Source organism: Sminthopsis crassicaudata, chromosome 3 (assembly GCF_048593235.1).
Source record: "Sminthopsis crassicaudata isolate SCR6 chromosome 3, ASM4859323v1, whole genome shotgun sequence".
Taxonomy (NCBI): domain Eukaryota; kingdom Metazoa; phylum Chordata; class Mammalia; order Dasyuromorphia; family Dasyuridae; genus Sminthopsis; species Sminthopsis crassicaudata.
Genome location: NC_133619.1, coordinates 84,575,154 through 84,595,064, shown reverse-complemented (window position 1 = coordinate 84,595,064; position 19,911 = coordinate 84,575,154). Strand labels below are relative to the sequence as shown.

General features: G+C 36.9%; 1 protein-coding gene across 3 annotated transcripts in view; it reads left to right on the top strand.

Moving 5' to 3' along the window:
- The first annotated feature begins 3,742 nt into the window (after positions 1–3,742).
- Positions 3,743–19,911, top strand: part of GTF2F2 (general transcription factor IIF subunit 2) — a 166,846-nt gene continuing 150,677 nt past the window's right edge. For 2 of the 3 annotated variants that reach the window (XM_074299136.1, XM_074299135.1), the window contains exons 1-2: positions 3,743–3,993; positions 14,661–14,734. In XM_074299136.1, the coding sequence (XP_074155237.1) occupies positions 3,928–3,993; positions 14,661–14,734 (140 nt within the window). In that variant the 5' untranslated portion in view covers positions 3,743–3,927. The remainder of the gene's footprint in view (positions 3,994–14,660; positions 14,735–19,911) is intronic. The other variant, XM_074299137.1, reaches the window with a different exon arrangement.

Sequence of the window (19,911 nt, the reverse complement as noted above, 5' to 3'; positions counted from 1 at the left end):
GTTCTCTGGATTTTTCCAAAGCCTTTGGGGGAAAAAGCAGTTCTCCAGCCGTAGCCACGCTTACGGTGGACATTGATCATTTCAGCCTTGGGAAAGTAAGTTTACATGTCTGTTTTAGGACATCTGATCTGTTTATGCTAGCATCTGTATTCTCAGAAAAATAAAATGCTGATGGGCATCAAATTCTGAGAAGGATAGCATTCTGGGATGCTAGAAGATATCCTTTGAGTGTCTTCTAAAACACATCTGATTCTGTGTGCCAGTGGCACAAATCTGAGTATGCTAAAGTATAAATCTGGGTGTTTTAAGACAGCATCTGGTTCTGGTTCTGGTTCTGAGTTTGAGGTTATGTTTATGGCTTGTTGAATATTGTAATTGTGTAGTCTGTGTGTTTTGTGTGTCTTGTTTGCCTGTCTTGTTGTTTAGGTTTTAAGAACTGTGAGAAATTTGGCAATTGGACATAAGGGACAGAAAAGGTTACACTATTCTGTTTGAAAGAAGCAATGTTCAAAGATAGTAAGCGTTCTGCCCTAGTGATATGAGGCTATCTGTTAACTCAGCCACCTTATCATGGGAAACTCTGCTTCAAAAACAATAACTCCATTTGAATGTCTTCTTAGTCATTTTTCTGAGACATTTAAACATCATGATTATGGAATATCATGGAGAAAAGATAAACTAAAACTGTTTTGCCAAAAGGAGTGGCCTTCCTTTGGGGTGGGATGGCCCCTAGATAGAGGCTTAGCACTGTCGGTTCACCAGGTAGTTACTGGTGAGCCTGGGCATCCAGATCAATATCCCTACATTGATGTTTAGCTGCAAGCTGCAAGCTGTCTCTTACCCCCCTTCCTGGCTGAGGGCTGTGACCATAACAAATGGTATTCGCATTCTGGGCACCCAGTTCCTGAGGACAGACAAGAAAGGTTGTAAACTGCCTGTTACTCAAACAAAACCGGAGAAGAAAGTCCTACAGGACTTTCTGGGAGACCCCTTAGATAATCCCTCCCCAACCCCACTGCTTTCTGCTACTTTAGCAATGGAACATCTAGTTAGGAAAGTTGTTGATTATTTAAGGCATGTAGCTGAGGGAAAGAGAAGAGTTAGGTAGGAAAAGAAAGAGAGTAGTTTTTAGTGGAAGGATTTCTGTATGGGGAGGGAGAAACAGGAGAGAATCTTTTGTCCACGGGTACAGGAGTGGGAGAAGGGTGGCCACATGGAATCCTCTTCTCCCCTCATCCCCCTAAGTGTGTTCCAGCCGTGTTTTTGTTTGTTTTGTTTTGTTTTTATCAAGTTACTGACTGCAGCAAACTGATTTAAAGGGACAGGCTTACTTTTAGGTTAATTGACTGAATATTTGTTTCTTTGATACATAATGGTTTTCTTGTTTAAGAAATATGGTCATGAATGTGACCCATACTTTGGTAGGTTATATCTAAAAGTTTAATTGCTATTTTTAAGAACTTCTTGAATTCTTTTATGTGGTATTTGGACATTCTGCATAAGTTTTAATTGATTGTATTGAGTCATCCTAAGGTTATTTAAAGGGCTTCTGGAAAAATAGTTTTTTTTTCTTTGTCCTTTTGAAAATGTTTCTGTTACAGACAACATGCAATTTGGGATACTTTTCTATGTATTGGGTATTTTAAAAGCAAACTGATTTGTATGTATAATGTTCACTTATGAAACATCTATTTGGATATGATAATTGTTTAAGTTGTGAACATATTGGGACAAATTTCTTACTGTTATCACTATAAGGTTATGGTAAATATTTGTTTAGGATTTATCTGAAATTTGATTAATGGAATCTATTATTGGAGATAAAATTTCTTGGGCTTATATAAGTATAAATTATATTAGTTGATGCTATTTGGGAGCTTTAAAGCTCCACCCTCTGACAGTAAGTGGGACAATTGATTGGAATAAAACTAGGTTAAAGCTATTTTATCCTGTATGTGCTGAAAGTTGAGTTTTGACTGCTTATGTTATGTTCTTGCATTTTTTTTCCTGTTGTGACTGATTTCTATGATCAGAACAATGATCAATAGAATTGTTAATATCATACCTTGCTGTTTCCAATCTGGTTATATGTAATCATTATATCCTAAATACTTAGGCAAATAAGTATTCAGCCTGGTCATCTATCTGTTACTGGATATTTGTGTTTTGTTTTTTTAAGGTTTCTAAACGATAAGTGCATAACAATGGTCTGTGAAACCTAAATGCTATTAAGACTTGAGACTACAGCTGGTTGACTGTCCTGTAAAGCAAACTCATCTCTTTACATAGGAAGCTGCTGGCTCTTCACATTTTGTAGCAGTCTCGTGGACCAGTCTTTCTATCTCAGGCTGTTCTAACCTTTGTTTGTAGATTTATGTTTTTTGTTTGTTTGTTTGTTTGTTTGTTTTTGTTCTAGATTTTGGTCAAATTACAGATATTGACTTACTTCAGGGACCTAAATCAGCTTTGATAAGCTTTCATTGTCAGCAATTTGCCTGCCTAGATCTAACTTTGCAAACTCTGCTCAGAAATCTGATCCTTTCTGCAGCCCAGTCTGTTCCTCTGGGCGGGGACAGGTGGAGCTACTGCAGCCTCACCCTTCTCCCCGGGAGCGGGTTAACCCTCTGAATGGGCAGCACGACTGTCTTGAGTCTTGCTGCTTTGTACTCAGAGGCTGAGTTAAATGCACAAATGACTGCAGCCCTAACACTGTGAACTGTCCATTACAGACTAGATTCTCTGGCTGAGATGGTGCCCCAACTGCAGAGGACCTGACTTGCAACAGGGAGCCTTTGTATTGCTGTTACTTGCATTTTTCTAGTTTTATTTTGGTTTATTTGCTTCACTTAGGATTAGTCAAAAGTACGGTGCTAAGACCTATCTAGAGGAAGGTAATTCAATCATTTGCATATTCAGAAGAGAGAGAGTGTGGAAAGCTGTGCCACAATTCCCTTTAATTGTCCTTAATTGGTTCTGCCTCAGTTTCCCTAAATTGTTCTGCCTCAGTTTCCTTAACTGTTCTGCCTCAATCCCCTTAGTTGCAGACCCCTCCTCTGGTTTTTTAAGGCCACTTGCTCTAAGGTTATAAATTGTCAATGTGAGACTCAAGATAAGGGGGAGTTCAGACTTCCTGGCTCCTAACTCCTTGTGTCATCAAGGACCTCACTGACATCTTTACTTCTGTTTATTCAGACATCCTGACTCTGGCTTCCTGGTTCCCCCCCCCTCCCCTATCCTTCTAGATCCAAATTTATGGTCCTGAAACTTCCCAGCCTTTGTTTCAAGAGTCCTATTAAAAAACCTGAGATTCTCACATTCGCCACTGGATACTTTGAAACCAGAATCCTGCCAATCAAACTCTCCAATTAATAAACTGTTAACAACTCCCTCAGTTTCAAGTCTATCTTGCTCCGTCTCTCCAGCATTACCGACTGGGAGTCAGGATACGAGTCCCTGCTTTGCAAGACCCTGGCTCATCTGAGTTACCTGGATCCCCGCTTCCTGATGTGGGAGTTGGAGAAAATTTTCTCCAAAGTTTTTCTTAGCTTTCTCCCCATCTTCTATTGTTTGTCAATCACACTTTAACAAATCTTTAGTTTGTAATCCAATTTAAAAAAAAGTCTGCCCTTGGGTGGGAGGGGGGGGAAAGTGAAGAACCTGGCCGGTGTTCACTCTGTCCTCAGAAACCACGCCCACTTTCCCCGAGCAAAGCGAAGAAAATATGTCTCCCGCGAGGTACCGTAGAGCTCGAATATAGTGCGCAGGCGCGGCTTCCCGGTCTCCGGGAGTGGCGTGTTCCCCTCCCCCAAGATAGTCGCTTCCCGGCTTTGGAGCGACGCCGGTGACGCCGGAGTCGCGACCTCCGGACCTCCTTCTCCGAACCCGCGCTCCCTTCTACTCCCCGGGTGACGGCGTCGGCGTCGAGCCATGGCCGAGCGCGGGGAGCTCGACTTGACCGGCGCCAAACAAAACACCGGAGTGTGGCTCGTGAAGGTAGGGGCTGATCTAACCTCGCCCCCGGCCCTCCCCAAAGGACCTATCCCGTCCGCGGGGTCCCGGCGGCTCTCCTCCTCGGTGAATGGGCCCGTCCGTTCCGGGGGAGTAGCCCCAGCGTGAGCGGCGAAACAGTTATTCTAACAGCACTTATTAGACACCAGCTGGGTACCGGCCACTCCGCAGGGCACTCGGGGGGGGGGGGGGGGGAGAATGCAGAGACAAAGGCGAGGCAGCTTCGCTGTGCTGGGGAAAACCGAACGCGTTCCCTGAGAAGTTAGTGCGGAGTCTAAAAATTCAGTGATGGAGAAGGAAACTGAGGCACAGAGGTGTAAAGTCACCCGGCGGGGGCGGGGGAGGAGGGGCGGGGCTTGTCCCTCAGCTACCTAGTGTCCGGGCCCGAGGCGGGGGCTCTAAGCCCAGGGGGAGGAGGAGGAAGGGGCTGGGGGGGCGGGACCCCCGAGCCTTTCCGGGGAAACGAGGGGGAAGAAGAGCTGGGAGTTCTCGCCTTCACCACGTGCGCTGCTCCACGGACTCAGCCACTTTGTGAGTGTCCCCGAGTATCCCGCGCGGGTTGTCCCTACGTCTACTCCGGAGGGAGACGAACCCACCGGCAAGTGATGTCAAAGGGCCTGAGGGGGGGCAGCTTCACGGGAGTGTGCGGCCCGCTCCCCAAGCACAGCGAGCTTCCTCACGGGATAGGGGTGTTGTGGAAGTGCAGAACCGGGATTAAGGACCGGCAGGAAGAAGGTCATCCCGCTTCCTGTCTCTAGTGAGAAGTTCTGTGGCAGAGTTACTGTGAGTGGGCAAGCAGATTTTTAGAGGTGGGGTAGTGGGAGGATCATCCCTAGCAGCTGATTTTACTTCGTGGGAGATATTTTCTAATCCATAAAGTACATATCTGAGGCACAATTTGAGCCCGCTCCAAGGGCCAAGCCACTTGTTTCTGAATCTCTTCCCTCAGAGCGCCACTCTTATTGTCACATTTCAGATGGGTCTTGTGAGTGGTCTGATGGCTGTGAGGCCGTTGGCCAAAGGAGGAGCTGTGTATTTATTAATTTGTTCATATTGCATTCCACTTGCAGTAATTAGTTTTCTGTGAATTGAAGCAAATTCTCAATAATGGCACATTCTCAAAATCTGTTCTGATTTTTCTTGGCAGATCTAGTCATGTTTAAAGACAACTTGATAAGTCTATTAAATGATCCCAGATATAATTTTTGAATACCTACTATGCAAGGCAATGTGAGTGATACTAGGAGGCTATATTCTCTGTCTGCAAGTAGGCATGGGGTATATTTGGGGAAGGAAGTCAACATATGAAAAACTTAAGTAAAATTGAAAAGCAATAATGATAATGATCTAAGATCGTGGTTGCCAAGTCAAGAGAACTATTTTCATAGTGCTTTAAACTCTAGAAAGCCCTTTTAAATACAGGGTAGAAGTCTCATCATCCCCTTTTTACTGATGAGGAAACTTAATTGCTTGAGATTACACTGGTCTCCTGAATTCCAAGTCACTCAGTCAACAAGCATTTATTAAGCACCTGTTATTTGTGGCAGGCCTACTACATTGTAGGCACTGGGCCTATGAAGTTAAATTCCTACCTTCAAGGAGCTAATATCCTATTAAAGGAGACAACATATGTGCACATAAACATGTACAAAATTAATGAGGTTTTGGGGTTTGTTTTGCTTTGCTTTTTTTCAGGGAGATAACAGCAGCTGAGGAGGTGGTACTTGAGATGAGAATGGAGTGCTTTTCCAGGAAGGGAGAGCAGCTTGTGCAAAAACTGGGACACTGGAAATGGAGAATCCTGTGTGAGGGGCAGTCAGAGGCCAAAAAGTACATGAAGGGGAGAGACGTTGTAAACTTGGATAGACAAGCTAGGGCCTTATGGTGAAGTGCCTTCAATGTCAGATGAACTCTGCATTTGTGCTTAATCCCAGGGTTCAGTAAAAGGAGTATTGGATTTGGAAGGCCCTGTATTTGTACCCAGATCAATCACTTAATACTTGTGTGATCTTGGGCAAGACTATTTAAACTTTTCTTATCCTAGGTTCCTCATCTGTAAAATGGGAACATTGGAGGAGATGACTTCTTTTTTTAAAATCTGCTATAAAGAGCACAATTGTCTGATTTTTCTAATTTTTAAAATTTTTATTAACTTGTATGACCATCAACAAATATTGTTTGTGTAGTCAACAGAAAAAGGGAATTACACATGAAATTGAATTTTAGGTTTAGCTTGGTTTTTTTTTAAGCATTAAGCTTAGTACCCTTCTGTTTGTCTCTGTTTCTTCATTTGCTCTCTTAATATTTTGTCTCAATAAGTGCTTTTTTTTTTTTTTTTTTTTTTGATAACACTTATTTCCCTTGTCCTCTCCCATGTCTATTCCCTCTACCTACCCCATAATCCTCTACCTTCCTCAAACAATAAGAAACAAATAGTTTTCTCTGTAACAAATAAATCTAATCAAGTGAAAGAGAAATACAACCTTGTCCTGTTGGAAAATATTATGTATCATTCTGTATCTCTTGTCTATCACTTTCCAGTTAAGAGGTAGAAGTTATGATTCATTATTGGGCCCCTTGAGTTGTATCTCTCATTGCATGGGTCAGGGTTCTTACTAGATGGTTTTTAAGTTCCCTTCTGACAGTAAATCTGTGAATCTATGAATAATAGGATCCACTGGAGTTTATTGAGCCATGAAGTGGGAGTTTATTGCAGTTATCCAAGAAATAAGTGATGAGTTCTATATCTAGGAAAAGAGTTTTTAACTTTTTTGGGAAATAGGATCCCTTCTACTATTTCTACCTTATATTATCTGCTTGCTTTTCAGAATAATATTTTTTAAATTTAATTTTTAAAATTAATTTTATAATTATAACATTTTTTGACAGTACATATGCATGGATAATTTTTTACGACATTATCCCTTGTACTCCCTTCTCTTCCAAATTTTCCCCTCCTTCTCTCCACTCCCTCCCCTAGATGTCAGACATTCCCATACATACTAAATATGTTATAGTATATCCTAGATACAATATATATGTGCAGAACTGAATTTTGTTGTTGTTGTTGCAAAGGAAGAATTGGATTCGGAAGGTAAAAATAACCTGGGAAGAAAAACAAAAAATGCTAACAGTTTACACTCATTTCCCAGTGTTCCTTCTCTGGGTGTAGCTGATTCTGTCCATTGATCAATTGGAACTGGATTAGATAGATCTTCTCAATGTTGAAGATATCCACTTCCATCAGAATACATCCTCATACAGTATCATTGTTGAAGTGTATAATGATCTCCTAGTTCTGCTCATTTCACTCAGCATCAGTTGATGTAAGTCTCTCCAAGCCTCTCTGTATTCCTCCTGCTGGTCATTTCTTACAGAACAATAATATTCCATAACCTTCATATACCATAATTTATCCAACCATTCTCCAATTGATGGACATCCATTCATTTTCCAGTCTCTAGCCACTACAAAAAGAGCTGCCACAAACATTTTGGCACATACAGGTCCCTTTCCCTTTTTTAGTATTTCCTTGAGATATAAGCCCAGTAGTAGCACTGCTGGATCAAAGGGTATCACAGTTTGATAACTTTTTGGGCATAACAGAATAATATTTTTAATGTATAAAATAAACTTCATAGGATTGCAAATGGTCGATTATATTGAAATATAATTATTGCACTATTAATAAAACAAGCTCGCAACAAGAACCCCTGATTTAAAATAATGAGTGCCTTGAGTTTAGAAGAGTGAGAGAGTATTGTAGAACAGGTTTATGATTTGAATGTGTTTTAGATGTTGTCTTTGTCAAAATTTAATCTCATTTGTAAACTTTATTTCTTTTCTTTGCATTTTCTCTGGCAGTTTTACTAATTTGCACTCAGATGCTGATTTCTAATTCTCAGTTTGTGAATACTTAATTTAACTCTGATTGTTTTTCAGATTATGCATTGATATGGATCACTTTTCAAATGAGCATGTTTTTAGACGGAAAAGATAATAAATGCCAAGAAGATATCTGTGTGTCTATTATATTTCCTTAGGTTGAGGATTTTTTTTTAAACTGATTTATATACCTCAAGGATAGATTTCAGGGAGCTCATGAAGTTGTTTTAAATGTACTTTAAAAAAAATTATATATTTTTTATAATATCCCTTGTATTCATTTTTCCAAATTATTCCCCCCTCCTTTTACTCCCTCCCCCCGATGACAGGCAATCCCATACATTTTACATGTGTTACAATATAATCTAGATACAATACATGTATGTAAATACCATTTTCTTGTTGCACAATAAGCATTAGATTCCGAAGGTACATGTAATCTGGGCAGACAGATATTAGTGCTAACAATTTACATTCACTTCCCAGTGTTCCTTCTCTGGGTGTAGCTACCTCTGTCCATCATTGATCAACTGGAAGTGAGTTGGATCTTCTTTATGTTGAAGATTTCCACTTCCATCAGAATATATCCTCATACAGTATTGTTGTTGAAGTGTATAGTGATCTTCTGGTTCTGCTCATTTCACTCAGCATCAGTTGATGTAAGTCTCTCCAAGCCTCTCTGTATTCCTCCTGCTGGTCATTTCTTACAGAGCAATAATATTCCATAACCTTCATATACCATAATTTACCCAACCATTCTCCAACTGATGGACATCCATTCATCTTCCAGTTTCTAGCTACAACAAATAGAGCTGCCACAAACATTTAATGTACTTTTTATTTTAAGTTCCAAATTTTCTCCCTCCCCCTCTTCCTTCCCCTCAGCTAATGAGAAGACAAAACAATTCAATATCATTATATGGGAAATATTTCAAAATTTTCACATGTGCCATGCTGAGGGAAAAAGAAAACAAAGGGACAAGAAAAATAAAGTGGAAAAAATGTTTCAGTCTGTTCTTATTTCACATGTTCTTTCTCTAGATGCAGATAGCATTTTTTTTTATCATGAATAGTTTGGAATTGATGATGGGTCATTGAACTAATAAAAGTTGCTAAGTCTTTCATAGTTAAAATGTTGCTGTTATTAGGTTCCTTGTCATGGTTCTGTTCATTTCACTTCGTTTCATACAAGTCTTCTCAGGTTTTTCTGAAATCATCCTGCTTACCATTTCTTTTAGCACAGTAGTATTTCATCACAATCATATATCACAACTTGCTCAGCACTTCCCGGGTTGATGAGCATCCCTCAATTTCCAATTCTTTTGTCACTATAAGAATTTCTTTGGTCTCTTTGGGGATAGATCTAGTTACCATTATTGCTAGGTCAGAGGATGTGTACAGTTTGATAGCCCTTTGGACATAGTACTGAATTGTTCTCCAGAATTGTCCTCTGGTTTACAACTCCATCAACAGTGTATTAAGTGTCCTTATTTTTGCACATTTGTGTATTAGTGTCCTTATTTTTGCACATTTGTCATTTTTCTTTTCTGTCATTTTAGCCAATCTGATGGGTATGAAGTGGTACCTCAGAATTATTATAATTTGCATTTCTTTAATTATTAGTGATTTAGAGTATTTTTGTGACTATTAATAGTTTTAATTTCATGCTGTCTGAAGCACTACCATATTGTACAAGCTTTCTAGTTTCAAATGTGATCCCTGAGCAAAACTTAAATCTAGGAAAATGAAAAGGAACTTATAGTAGAAATTTTGGGATGTGACATCTATTAAAATAGCTCTTATTCTCATTCAAACAGACCTGAATATCGGATTTTGAAGAGGTGAAGATAAGAAAATGTATCTTTCATAGTTAGCAAGCCTAACTTCAGATTATTTGTTTGGGAGAAATTAACAAAAATGTATTTCCCCACAGGTTTTTAAGTGTTTATTATGTGCTAGGCATCATTCTAGTAGGACAAATGGTCTTAAAAAATACAATGAAACAATTCTTGTATAAGGGAAGAAATTGGGGAAGAAGATGATGATTCAGATGCTAAGGAAAGGAGAGTACCTGGAGGAATTGATCTATTATCTCTATCAAAAACTATTCAAGAAGTTTATGGTTTTGATGTGGAGCTAAGATAGCAGAGAACAAGCAGCAAATAAAATTTCCCAATTGTGAAGATCCTGGATATGTTAGAATCAGCCGGTATCAGGATAAACAAAAGTCCTTGGTCTTTATTCTTAGTCTTTAGGGGTAGAAATGAATTGGATGGACTCAGGATCTCCACAACCTCTCCTTTTCATTTGCCGACAAAAAGTGACTCTGGCTAATCTTACTCTACCTCCTAGTCCCTCCTACAATTCTCTATATACACCAAATGATTAAACCAGCACAGAATAGTGGGAAGGGCCATTTTCCAAGCTATGCTAATAGAATGTTGTCCAATTGGTAATTAGCCTTAAGTGCTTGGTTGTCCAACCTTAGTGTATCAACTCAGAGTTTCAGCCCTTTCCACCCAACGTTATCCTCTGAAGAATTTTAATATCATGCCTCAAATCAAATTTAGAGTGGCAGAGACAACAAAAGGTCAGGGTAAATTTTGAAAGGTGTCATAGACAACAGTTATCCTCAAGGGGACGAAAGGAAAAATATTTTTACGTAAAATATTTATGTAAAAATATTTTTAGCAGCTCTTTTTATAGTGGTAAAGAATTAGAAATTGAGGGGATGCTTATTATTTGGGAAATGGCTTGAATAAGTTGTAGCTTATAGTTGTGATGCAGTATTAATATGCTGGAGGGGATTGGGGGAGCTTCAAAAAAAACATGTAAAGGCTTATATGAATTGTTGCAAAGTGAATTGAGAACTGAGAGATCATTATGTGCTGTAACAACAATATTATAATAATGATTAACTATGAAAGAATTGACTACTCTGATCAATACAGTGATCCAAGGCAATTCCAAGGGATTCATGATGAAAAAATATTATCCACCTTCAGAAAGAGAACTGATAAATTGAATAGAAATTGAGCTATAACTTTCTTGGTTTTTTTTTTTTTTGCTGAGGCAATTGGGGTTAAGTGACTGGGTTAAACCCAGAGTCACACAGCTACAAGTGTTAAATGTCTGAGACAAGATTTGTTTGTTTGTAAGGCACTCTGATTTATATGGAAATATGTTTTGTGTGATTTCACATATAGAATTGATATCATGCTAGCCTTTTTTTGTGAGTGGAAGGGAGAGAATTGGTAACTCAGAATTTAAAAAGAAGAAAATAATACTAAAACTAAATAATAAAAAAGGAAATATAGCCTATACTTCAAACTCTGATATTCAAAAGTCTCTGAAATCTGGTTCCAAGCAACCCATCTGGAGGTGAGATAAATATCATACTATATTCTACATTCTTATATTCCTTTTTCTTTATTTTATGTTCCAGCCAAACTGTCTAATTCTCTCTGTTATTATTACTCTGCCCTCTTCTTTGTAGCTATTCTTATAATTTACTAGACATGTCCTGGACTCACCACTTCCCTACTTTTCATAAGCAAGCAAATATGTGAAATGGGAGTGGAATGGAGTGGAGATAAATTCTCTTTTGAATATATACTTTGGGATAGTGATGGAGGCAAGCAAGTAAAAATGACAGGTACTTGAGGATATAGGATAGGAACTTAAAGGAGAGGTTCAGGGAGAGAGAAAAGAGTTAGTGTTCCTTGGTGTTTAAAAAAAATAACAAAATTTAACAATTAAAAATCATTTTTAAAAATTCTGAGTTTTAAATTCTCTCCCTCCTTCCTATGCCTCTCCCTCCTTGAGAAGACAAGGAGTTTGATTTTGATTATTCTTGTATTGTCATGCAAAAATTTCCATATTAGCTATTTTGCAAAAGAAATGTGTTAGATACTTTTAAAAATCCAGTCTATCCTGTCCTTAAAGTACACTGGATTTCCTTTCTATTGTAGCACAGGTAGCTTAATAAACATGTTTCAGATGATTTTTGAAGTACATTGCTTAACATCTTCAAAACATCATTCAGTACTGTACCTAAAGCCTTTTTAAAATTTTAATTCTGTATTTTTCAATTATGATATGTATAGACTTTGAAAAGGGACCTGTTTTTTGCCTGAGAGCAAACATGCTTATAAAAATTTAAATGTTTTCTTTTTCTTTTAATCATATAAGCTAAAGTATTTTTCCTTTTATGTAGTTGAAAAATTTTGTTGCACTTATTTGTACAAAAATATTTATAGTGACTCTTTTTGTGGTGGTGAAGAATTTGAAATTGAACTGGCCAAAGTGTGGCATATGATTATGATAAAATACTATTGTACCATAAGAAATGATGAACAGAATAGCTTAAAAAACAAAAACAAACAGGAAAGACATATTAACTGATGCAAAGTGCAGTGAGCAAAACCAAGAAAACAATGTATTCTGAGTGCCATCTTAGACTTTAAGATACCTAGAGAAAAATTTTTTCCCTAATAAATTCCTCATCTTTATCTGCTTTTTGCTACATTTGAGTTTCAGTTGTGAGGAATTAAATCTGGAAACATGTCTATGAGACTATGAGAAGATCATGTTAGGAGCAGAGGAGAAAGGAAAACCTTTTAGAATTTTAAGTTACTTGTACTATTTGATCTTATTCCTGTTTCAGGCAGCCAGTATGTCTCCTATCCAATCAAAGATTCACCTGATGTGCTTTTACCTGATTGTGAGTGGACTAGTAATCTGGAGCCCTATTTCTTAGCACCCTTTAGGGGTAACATATAACTGAGATATATAGTAGTGGTTTTTTTTAATTTGCATAAATATTTTTAAATTATTTTTTTCTGGTTACATATACATTAATTTCATAAATATGTGTGTATGTGGATGTAAACATACACACATTTCTTTATGAATCATGTTGGGAGAGAAAAACAAGAACAAAAGGAAAAAAAGAAAAAAAAACACAGGAAAAAAGGCAAAAAAAGTGAATATAGCCTGTGTTGATTTATATTTAGTGTCCATAGTTCTCTCTCTGGATGCAGATAGTGTTTTCTACCCAAGTTTATTGGGATTGTCTTGGATTACTGAACCATTGAAAAAAAAAACAAGTCTTTCATAGTTGATCACACAATCTTGCTGTTATTATGTACAATATATTCTTGGTTTTGCTTGTTTTGCTCTGCATCAGTTTGTGTAAATCTTTTCAGGCTTTTCTAAAATCACCATCATTTTATCACAGTTGAGGAAATCATCAGTATTTATATTGCTTTATATTGCTTGAGTTTGTTTCTGAAACTTACTGTCAATATATGAGCTATAAAGTTAAATCCATAAAATTTCATATTATGAAATCCCAAACCAAGAGTCCCCAAAATGTTGCACGGCAGTTATGATTGTCAATTGTTGCTGTTAGTTCTCTCTTCCTCAACCCTTGCATTTCAAGGGCATATTATATGAAAGGTAATGCAGTAGGGATCTTTTTCTCTGACATTAGAATTCTGCCATCAATATTTCTCCATTTTGTTTTTCTCAAGACATTAGGACAACTAAAAAGCAATGTCTCCTCATAAACATTGGAAAGACCTTAAACCTAAACAGTAGTTTTATCCAGGGAACTCTTCGGTAATCCTCAAAACCACATACATATGTGAAGAGGTGGAAGTTTTTGGGAAGACAGATGTATCTAGGAAATAAAGATGAGCAATTTAACTCATTCTGGAAATGTTTACTGTTCGTTATCTTTCATTATTTTGTCCTTTCTATAATTTCTAACCAGAAGACTTCCAGTGTTAAATTAGGTTCTTTAAAAACAGCTAGAATATTGTTAACCCAAAATAATTGCTATTGATTTGCTTGCTGGAGTTCAAGGATTTAGTAAACAAACTAAACATGTCCCTTCCCTTTCATGAGCAATCAGACTGAGCAATTTATTGAGCACTTTGGAGCACAAGACAGAATATAAGTAGTTAACATTTTTTATTGCTTCTAGGTTTGTTGCTACTCATTCAAGGACTACAATTTTCTTCCCACCACTTTTGCCCACTCATCCAATGTTCCAGCAGATGCACTATTAGGATTTTGCCTTGTGGTTTTCAACTTTAAAAGGATGGTCTCTAGAAACACATTTTTAAAAATGGGGACTCCCTGTGCTAGGGACTTAAGATATGTACTAATGAAAAGACAAGCTCCCTGTACCCAACTAACTTATTAGGACACACTTGTCAGTAATTAATGGGCTACTCTGTATCTGCAGAAAATCTTTTTTTTAATTTGAATAGTTAGGTCTGGCTTCTTTCAAGAGTGTCTTTCTTAAAGCCTAGCTCAAGTTCTATATCTTCTCTGAAGCCTCTGAACTCCTTTTTATTTTATATTTATAATCAGAACTATGTAATTTGACCTTAAAATTGTTCCACTACATTAGAAAATCTTTGAGGTCAGGGAAAACTGTTTTATATATGTGGTGATTGTAAAATCTGGGACATTCCAGTTTGCAAAAAAAGAAAAAAACATGTGCTTTTGACAAGGCTTTCAAAGAGAAATTTCCCTGGTGAGGTAATGTGTCCCAGTTTTGTAGAAAATCTGGTCATTCCAATATAGTCTTCATTGCATTCATCCCCCCCATTGTTGAATATATCATAGAACCTTGATAAATAACTTGATGATTAACAATAAATGGCTATTATGGACTAAGAAATTTCAATGTAAATATTTTTTTAAAAATTAGGTTCATAAATTATATTGCTTGTATGTTTCCTATTTCCTTTTAGGTTCCTAAGTATTTGTCTCAGCAGTGGGCCAAAGCTTCAGGAAGAGGAGAAGTAGGAAAGCTGAGGATTGCAAAGTAAGTGGATTCATATGGGGTTGTGTATTATTTGGGAAAATTTATAACTATATTATAAATACATTTATAAATAATTCACAGCACAATAATACAGCAAATACTATTGAATAATCGAAATATAAATGGAAAGCCATGAAAAATTGGACTAGATTACCTGTGAGTCAGGCCTTTCCAACTCTTAAGAATTCATTTATTCTATGAAATAAGACTGTGTAAGAGACTTTAAGAAAATCCATTGCATTGTGCCAAGCCATTTATATACTCTGTGGGTAATAGAAAGAAATATTAAAATGTATTGAAGGAAAGCAAGTGATCTCAAATATTGAAGGGTATCTGTTACTCTGGCAAAATTTTTTTCTTTCGTTTTTTTCTGAGGCAATTGGGATTAAGTGACTTACCCAGGGTCACACAGCTAGGACATGTTAAGTGACAGGATGGATTTGAATTCAGGTTCTCCTGACTTCAGGGCCAGTGCTTTATCCACTGCACCATTTAGCTGTCCCTATAATTTGTTTCATAAAGTCTTTATTACCTTCAGTTTTGGCTGATTCAAAATCACTGTTATTGTCTCAGGAATACCCTTCTATTTTAAATTACCCACCATTATGTAATACCCAGTTTTTAAAACTTGAGATTGGCTTTGTTCTTTGCAGAGATTAATTTTACATGAGTCAGTTTTTTGTATTGGATTTGTATGTCAGATATATCCTGTGTTTTAGTCTTGACATATCTTATGTTTGTTTCTATTTTGATAGTTGGATATCCTTTTTTTTTTTTTTTTTTTTTTTGGATGTGTCTCCTGATAGTGTGATCTTTCTCTTGTTTGTTTTGGTTCTAAATAGATTTTTATAATTTTCTAGTGACTTTTTAACAAAGCTATCCATTAGTGAAAAAATGGGATCATCAATGAACCTGATGTAGCATTTGATAGTTACTTTTATTTTATTTCAAAAATATTATTATTTCTTATTTTGACTTAGCTCTAGAAATCCTCTAAGGCGAATGAAGATAAATAACAGCTTTTTTTTTGCACATAAAACAGAGAAACAAGTTTTATGACTTGCCCATGTAATGGTATTAGAATTTAGTTTTCATAACTCTATCACATATTAAGCCACATAGCAGACTGCACCTTATTTTACACTAACAGCAGTACATTAAATTTGCCATTCCAAAGAGCTTTCAAGAACTTTAGCTCATTTGATTCTTACAACAACCCTGTGAAATAATTATTGCTTTATGTAATAGATATGTCCCTGGAAAATAATATGTAAATCTAATTTTGTGAACTGCATACTTTTAATGCATATTAAAAACTCGTTTCAAAGCACTCTGATACTACTGTTTACAAAGTGAAGAAGTAAAGTAGATATTACTCCCCTTTATTTCATAAAGTTTTCATAAACTTTAAAGTGCTATATAAATGTTAGCATTTATTATGAAACTCAGCTTTTTCATGTTTTGGTTTTCTTAGAAGTGGAAGATGGTACAGTGGTTAGAGTACTAGGCCTAGAATCAGGAAGGCCTGAGTACAGATTTGGCCCCAGACACTTGTTACTAGCTGTAAGACCCTGGACAAAGCACTTAATCACTAGCTGCCTTAATTTCCTCAATTTTAAAATGAGCACTTAACCTCTAGGGATCATTGTGAAGTTCAAATGAGATGATATTTATAAAGCACTTAGCACAGTCCCTGGCAATATAGCAGATCCTGAATAAATGTTTGTTCCTTTTCCCTAACTAGAGCTAGCTTACTAGAGCAACATAGTTACAAGCTTTAGCCACCAGATAGTTTTAAAGAAATGTAGCCAACCATTACTTTTAAATATATACAGTATTGAAACTAAGAGTGCTGTCAAACAGAAGATGAGTCTCTTTAAGATTAAAAAGTGTTTGAGATACATCATAGATAGTTTGCTTCAGAGGCAGTGTTGCTTAGCTTTTTTCATACTCCTGACCACACTGTCTTTATGATTCTGGATAAACTTTATCTCTGAATGTAAGCAGGCAGTTCTCTAAAACTGAATTGAAGATTAGGTGTCAGTCTACATTGAGAGAGGAAGATTTTTTCACTGGGAGCAAAGGAAAGAATAGATATGGACCCAACATCTCATCTCTTCCCCATAATCCCCCTCCCCTTTCAAAAAAAATTTTTTTTTGTACTAAGCTTCTTTAAAAGATTGATAAAGTGTTTAAAAGAATTATTTTTTCTTAGATAGGTATAAAATAAGAAATAACTATATCAGTGTTAATTCATTTTCTTTATTGCTTTTTTTTAGTAAACCCTAGTGACTCCCTATTATCTTAAGGAGTCAAATACAAACTTAAAGTCTATCTTGCCAGCCTTAGGGTTCATTAGTCTTTTTCATGCAGTTTTTAGTTCATCTCCCATACTAACCTTTTTGTTCCTCATATTAACCTCCATCTCCTGTCTCCCTGCCTTTTCCCAGGTGGTCCTTCTTACCCATGATGCACTTTCTTCTGGCTTACTTCTCTAAGAATATCTGGTTTCCTTATCTAACTTTAATATAATTTTGTCCAGAGTTTAATATAGCTTGCCCAAATGTTTGTGTGTTTGTTTTTGTATTTTTTTGTTTTTTTTTTACATTTTTTTTGTGTTATCTTGACCATTGCAACTTATCTTTCCATCTCTTCCATTCATTCTCCTACTGTTCTTTGTCTTCATCTTGATTTCCAGGCCCTCTACACACTTAAGAATTCCCATAGGTTTCCATCTGTTTCTTCTACCTATTTCTTTCTTATGCTGCCTTGATCTCCCAGTACATCATTTGAGCAGTGTGTGTGTGTGTGTGTGTGTGTGTGTGTGTGTAAAAGCTTTTTATTTACAAGATATATGCATGGGTAATTGTTCAGCATTGACTCTTACAAAACCTTCTGTTCCAACTTTTCCCCTTCTTCTTCCTACAGCCTCCCCTAGATGGCAGGTAGTCCAATACATGTTAAATACATTAAAGTATATTTTAAATACAGTATATATGTGCATATTTATACAGTTGCCTTGCTGCACGAGAAAGATTGCATCTAGAAAGAAGGTAAAATAACCTGAGAAGGAAAACAAAAATGCAAGTAAACAATAGCAGAAAGAGTAGAAATGCTATGTTGTGATCCACACTCATTTCCCATAGTTCTCTCTCTGGGTATAGCTGATTCTTTTCATTACTGAACAGTTGGAACTGGTTTGGATCATCTCATTGTTGAAGAAAGCCACGCCTATCAGAATTGGTCATCATGTAGTATTGTTGTTGAAGTATGTAATGATCTCCTGGTTCTGATCATTTCACTTAGCATCAGTTGATGTAAGTCTCTCCAAGCCTCTCTGTATTTATCCTGCTGGTCATTTCTTAAAGAACAATAATATTCCATAACATTCATATACCACAGTTTGACCAGCCATTCTCCAATTGATGGGCATCCATTCAATTTCCAGTTTCTAGCCATTACAAAAAGGGCTGCTACAAGCATTTTTGCACATACAGGTCCCCTTTTCCTTCTTTAAGATCTCTTTGCGATATAAGCCCAGTAGAAACACTGTTGCATCAAAGGGTATGTACAGTTTCATAACTTTTTGAGCATAGTTCCAAATTTTGAGCAATATTTTTAACACCTTAAATGCCATGCTCTTATCCTTCTATAATCATTTTTTCCAATTCTCTTTTTTTAAATTTAATTTAATTTTTTTTTCCCTGAGGTAATTGGAGTTAAGTGACTTGCCCAGGGTCACACAGCTAGGAAATGTTAAATGTCTGAGAGTCAGATTTGAACTCCAGTCCTCCTGACTTCTGGGCTCATGTTCTCTCCACTGTGCCTGCCACCTAGCTGCCCCCCCCCTTTTTTTTTTAACTAATTCTCAATCCTGTGTAAGCTCTGTTGTCAATTTTGTCCACTCTTATTTCTGGGGTGCCTATGGAGAAAGTTAAAGAAAAATTCCATCATCTTGGCTGTATTACAAATTTATACAGATTTCAACTTCACAATAGTCCCTGTTCTTCCTCATATCTAGAAGGTCTGTAAATCCTCAATTTTTGTTTTTTTTGTATCTCATAGCCTTTCTCTTAACTGCACAGGGTGTTCCAACACCCTGTGTTCAATACAGGTTGAACAGTTTAAGCTGCATTCTTGAGCAAATTATTAACTTGTTCTTCAGTGCTTTTGCAGGATTTGAAATCTTAGCACCTACTAGAATCTTAGCAGAGAATGTTCAAGGAATTCTCTGAGGTAAAATAGAGACAGAGATTAGCCAGATTCTACTTTCAAGTTGCTTATGATCTTTTAAGGGGGAAGAATAAGAATATGAATGACTGTGATAAGAGAGGAGAGAGAAAAGAGTGAAGAGCTTCTCCAGGTTGTGTTTTGGACATTTGAGCTCAAAATGCTAGTTCCCCAAAGCAGGGAGGGCTCAGAAATGCTTCATAGAAATATCTGAGGCTGGTCTTGAGGAAAAGGAGATATAAAGGCTAGTTCATGCCTGGAGAATCACAAGTGTTGGCATAGAAAAGGGGGAAGGCAGAGCAAAAGTGAGGAGAATATAAAATATAAGAAAGACGTAGTATGATATTTATCTCACTTCAAGACAGGTTGCTTAAAACCAGATTTCAGAGAATTTGAAGTATAGATTTTATTTCTTAGTTTTCAGACCAACTCAAGGAGTCAGTCTCCCTTTTTTCTCAGCACTTGGCTCATTATCTTCCTCCCCAACTCCTGTCCTTACATAAGGGGATTTTAATATTCATGTACATGGTCCCTCAAACTTACTAGACCCCCATTTCTTTTCTCTCTATAAATTCCAGAACTCAATCCTTTATTCCATCTCAGTTGGTTGTATGCTAGATCTATTTATGCTAGATTTAGATCTTATCATTACCTCCAAGAATTCCACTTTTCTAATTAGAAATTCTTATATTTCCCTATTTGACTTCTCTCCATAGTTTACTTTGCCTATCCCTATTCTTTGCCTTCATTTAGACCTCCATTCAATCTCTCAGTATCCTGGTAGGCCATATCCCTGCTCTAAACTTTGTTCTCTTTTCTTTACAACTTCAGTCCAATAATTAGTCATTTCAGCTTTATACTTTCCTCTGATCTTAAATGTCTTGCCTTTCTTGCTCTTGTAGCTCTTCTCTTACCAAATATCAGCCTTGGATTACTCCTATGCTTAA